This window comes from Phasianus colchicus, chromosome 9 (assembly GCF_987193195.1).
Source record: "Phasianus colchicus chromosome 9, bPhaCol1.hap1.1, whole genome shotgun sequence".
NCBI classification, from domain to species: Eukaryota; Metazoa; Chordata; class Aves; order Galliformes; family Phasianidae; genus Phasianus; species Phasianus colchicus.
The window spans coordinates 28377877-28382537 of record NC_143444.1 but is presented as its reverse complement, the minus strand read 5'-3'; the positions used below and the strand labels follow the sequence as shown (position 1 = coordinate 28382537).

Below are 4661 nucleotides of genomic sequence, written 5' to 3'. Positions count from 1 at the left end.
GGGAATTGTAGTGGCTGTTCCCTTAAGAAATCATCCAAGATTGGGACTTATTTGTGTGCCATTGCTTGCATCAATTAACAGCACAATCTTTTTGTTACAAAAATGCAAACATTAGTAGCCTAAGGAGCCTTGTAAATGCAAATATAAAACTTTAATTTCAGTAACTCCCACTTTCCCTTCAAGTACAATAAAGGCTTTTTTTTTTTTTTTCATTTGCTGTTACGACCACAAGTCTTTATTATTGTTGTTATTATTATTATTATTATTCCTCTTTCTCTTCACTTTAAAATTGAGTTTAACCCAGAGGATTTCAATAGGGATCGTTTTCCATCAGCAGATCTGGGGTGGCTGCAGCCAGTGATGGGAGCTCTGAGCAACTTGGGGCAGGTTGCTGCCATCCATGGGGAGGGGAGCAGGGCTGGGCATTGGGGCCAATCCTTGGCAGGGCATAATTCCCACGTGAGGATTCTTTCCACTCACTCCAGGCAGCTGGAGAGCCTAAATTTGGCACCCATGTTTCTGCTGCAGGAATGAGAAGGAGAGAGAGACCTTGAGACGTGCCCTTGGCCACGGCCCCGTTTTGGTGACCATTGCCACAGGGAATGATTTGGAGTGAAAACTGATGGTTTTACTGTGAGGTGGTATGAAAGAGAGAGCTGCCTTCTCAAAAGCAATGTGAGAGATGGCACCTGATGGCACCGTGATGAAAGAATTGGACAAAAACCCAAGGTCTGCTTTCCCCTTTCTATTTTACACCGCACATATACAAGTAAAATATTAGAACAGCCTCTTTGCTTTCTTCCTCCCCTGTTGGCCCAAATGTGCCCGGGAATGTGTCTAAACAGATTCCTGGAAAACCTGCCCTCAGCAAGGTGCAGTCTGCACTCCTCAGGTTCTCCAGCATGCAAAGGGGAGCTTTGTGGCCAAAGAAGAAGAGAAGAGGTCAGATGCTGACCTGAACGCATCCTTGGACACCCACAGGCTCTACAAACTGCCTCTGCATCCCTGCTTGGAGCTGCCAAAATGGCCAACCCACCTCCAGCTGAGGTTCATGGAAAACACATTGTTAGCATCCTTGGCAATTTCTAATTAGACCAAAGGGGCAATTAGCCAAGATATCATCCCTCACCTTGCTTCTAGCATTCTCATTAGCCTTGTTTCACAAAGGTGCTGCTGCTGCTGCTGCAGGGGGACGAGGCTGCTATAACTCAGTACTGGTACTCAGCCTTCACCATACCATCCACTGATGGTTGGATTAGACAGTCTTTAGCAGTTTTTTTCCAACCTTAATGGTTCCATCATCCTTCAGCCCCATGGGCCTTGTGATGGGCATTGGGGTCCCTGGGTGCTGCATCCCCTGCAAAAGGATCTCAGCACACACGGAGCAGAGCTGAAGGATGGGGAGGAAAGCAAGAAAAAGAAGGAAAAAAAAAAGTTATTTACCACCACTTTGCGCCATAATCACCTTTTGAGTCCTCCCTTGCAGAGCTGGTTGTTTTTCCTTCCCCCTCTACCTCCTATTGCACTTTTCTGCCTTATGAACGCTAGAGGCTCCCTCCATCCTTCGGCTCCGCGAAAAACTTTTTGTTCCTGACTCTCTCTCTCTCTCTCTCTCTTTTATTTTTTCTAAAACTTCCCTCAGGAAAAAAATGTGGACTTAATTATCTATGTAAAATGTCAGATGTAGGGAAGCAGGAAAGGGGCCGTGCTTACTTGGATATCCCATCCGAGGCGAAGTGACTGGGTTTTGTTGGGTTGGTTGTTTTTTTTTTTTTTTTTCCCATTTTTTTCCTCTTTTTTTTTTTTTTTTTTTTTTTTTAAGGGGTGGAAAGGACTTCGCGAAATAAAAGTGCAGCACCAAAGCCGGTGGTTCCCAGAGCGGCCGGGGCGGGCGCGGCGGGAGCCCCCAACGCAGCGCAGTGCGGAGCCCACCTGCCCCCGGCAGCGCGCAGCGCTCCGCACCTTTTACCTCCGCGTAACCCATCCGCGCTCCTCTCTATTTTTATCCCTCCCCTCGACTTTTCCTCCAGGACTTTTTCCACCGCCTTGGGACACCCGCAAAATCTCCCCCCTTCCCCGCTCCTGGTTGTTGTTTTCTTTTTTTTTTTTTTGGTGATTTTTTTTTTTTTTGGTGAATTTTCTACTCATTTTGGTTTTGTTTTGCTACTTTTTTTTTTTTCCAACTTTTTTTTTTTTTTTCCCAAATTTTTTTTTTTTTTTTCCCGCGGTGTTGGTGTTGGGAAGACCCCGCCCGCGTTTCTCCTCCCGTGCCCCAGCGGAGAGAGGCCGGGAGAGCGGGCAGCACCTCCCCGGCGCACCGCGTGCGGGCTCGGCTCGGCGCGGCCCGGCACAGCACGGCACGACTCGGGCGTTCGCCCCCGATAATGCAGAGCTACAAGTACGACAAGGCGATCGCGCCGGAGAGCAAGAATGGGGGCAGCCCGGCGCTGAACAACAACCCGGCCAAGGGCAGCAGCAAGAAAGTCCTGCTCATCTGCCTCGACTTCCTCTGCCTCGTCATGGGTGAGCTGCCGCGGAGCTGCTCCGTGCCCCTTCTCCCTTCTTTCCTTTCCTCTCCCCGGGTTTCTCGCTTCGGGTCCCGCTGGGGAGAGCTGGACCGAGCCGCTCGGCGAACAAAAGGGGCGCGGGGCGGATCTGAGGACCCTCCCCGCTGGGCGCAGCCCCCCGCCTCACTACTGAACGCAAACAACCCACCGCACGACGCTACTTTTTTCCTCTCTTTCTTTTTTTTTTTCTTTCTGTTTCTCTTTGTATCGTTCTTTTAGCTACTTTTAGTTACTTTTCTCTTCCCCCCCCCCCCCCCCCCCCCTCCTCGCCGCCGTTCTCCTCTCGTGCAAAGTAAAAGACGGCTTTGTGGGGGGGTGGGAGGCACAGCCATACGGGCTCGGGGTGCCCCGAGAGCGGCCCCCGGCCCGCGGCTCAGCGCTGCAGCTCCAGGTGGAGGCAGTGCGCTGCGCTCCGCGTTGGGGAAAGAGGGGAACTTTTCCTCTCTCAGCTCCATCTCCGTGTTGTAGCAGCGGGTCCGGCTTTCCTCGCGCGGTGTCGGTTTAAAGGTTTTGCTTTGAAACGCTCGCGGGCATCCCCTGCTCACACCGGTGGAGTTTCGCTTGCCAGCCCGCTTTGCTTTTGGAAGTGGCACGGCATGCACGGGAACTGCCAGCAGGCCGTCTCCAAGAGGTGTTTTGCACGCCAAAACATCCACCGTTGGACGCTGGCTGCAATGCTGAATGTTTAATTGACAGATGCAGGCAGGGGAAATCAACCGGCTTCCAACAAAGAGATTAATAGCATGGCAGCACGTGAGTTTAATGCTCCAGACGCCACAGTCTTTAAAACAATTGTTTCTGCTTAGAGGCCGTTTTTTAAGGACTGTCAGTCTGATTTAATCTTTATGTAGTTTATTGATCATCTGGTGTGTATTACGAGGCACTAATATATGAAGAAGAGAGGCATGGTTTTCTCTTCACATTCCCACAAGGATAGAGGCCAGCACAGAAAGCTTCATCATTGTGTATCTGGAAAAAAATGAAAATATTTGATATCCTACATATTTTTAGGAGGAAGTTTTTTCACACAGAGGGCGGTGAAGCACTGGAACAGGTTGCCCAAGGAGGCTGTGGATGCCCCATCCCTGGAAGCATTCAAGGCCAGGCTGGATGCGGCTCTGGGCAGCCTGGGCTGCTGGTTGGTGACCCTGCACATAGCAGGGGGGTTGGAACAAGATGATCACTGTGGTCCTTTTCAACCCAGGCCATTCTATGATATACACATGAAGCTGCTATAAGGAGAAGCTTGACTTACCTCACTTATTGAAACAGGAGGTTGCATTCCTAGTAAAACAACTGCTAGGAGTCAGAACTTTAAAACTTTTGTTTACCCAAGTTTTCTTGACTTTAGGCATTCCTGGCACACACAAATGCTATTTAAATGGGTAAAGGGTTTTTTTGTGTTGTTTTTTTTTTCCTTTTCCTTCTCCAGACTAAGAGAGTCTGAAATGAAAAAGTAATTAATTGCCATGTGTTATTCTACTCGAGATAATTTTGGTAAACAGAACTTATCAAGCGTTACTGGAAGGTATTGTTAGGGAGTAATGTGATACAGCAAAAGCTGTGATTGTTGCTTTGTTTCACGTTACTGCAGGTGGAAATGAGAGAGTAAACACAAGGGTTGTGTTTTAGGGTGAGGAGCATTTGAAAGTAAGAGCAGGAATTCAACAGCTGAAGCCAAGAGTTCAAATCTGGCTAATGACACACAGGTGAGGAGCCCCGGTGGGCTGTGATAAGGGTGGTGGTTGTGTGATGGAGAGTCCATGGACCGTGTTTGTGGATGGGCTGTTCAAATATACCCAGAACAACAGCAGCAGACCTGTTGGTGGGTATCTTTGTATGGGTTGCTGTGACGTCCAGTTGCCCCACTTGCATTGGGCTTGGCTTGCTCTTTGCTCTGCATTTCTCTCGGGAAAATGAAGAGTTTGCAGTTTTCCAAGTGCTGGGTTCCCATTTTTCTTCCTTCCTGAGCTTGTCACAAAGAAAACACTTCGGAGGTGAGGGAGGAAAAATAAGTGCTCCAGCTGAAGCCTGTAAGAGGAAAGTAGATGGATACTAGTTGGTGGGTATTTACATCCTCAGTAAAGAACTGAA

General features: G+C 48.9%; 1 protein-coding gene across 1 annotated transcript in view; it reads left to right on the top strand.

Moving 5' to 3' along the window:
* The first annotated feature begins 2206 nt into the window (after positions 1–2206).
* The window catches only part of PLPP3 (phospholipid phosphatase 3), a 41820-nt gene continuing 39365 nt past the window's right edge, over positions 2207–4661 (top strand). Inside the window, exon 1 of the mRNA XM_031603217.2 lies at positions 2207–2523. Within this exon, the coding sequence (XP_031459077.1) occupies positions 2385–2523 (139 nt within the window). The 5' untranslated portion in view covers positions 2207–2384. The remainder of the gene's footprint in view (positions 2524–4661) is intronic.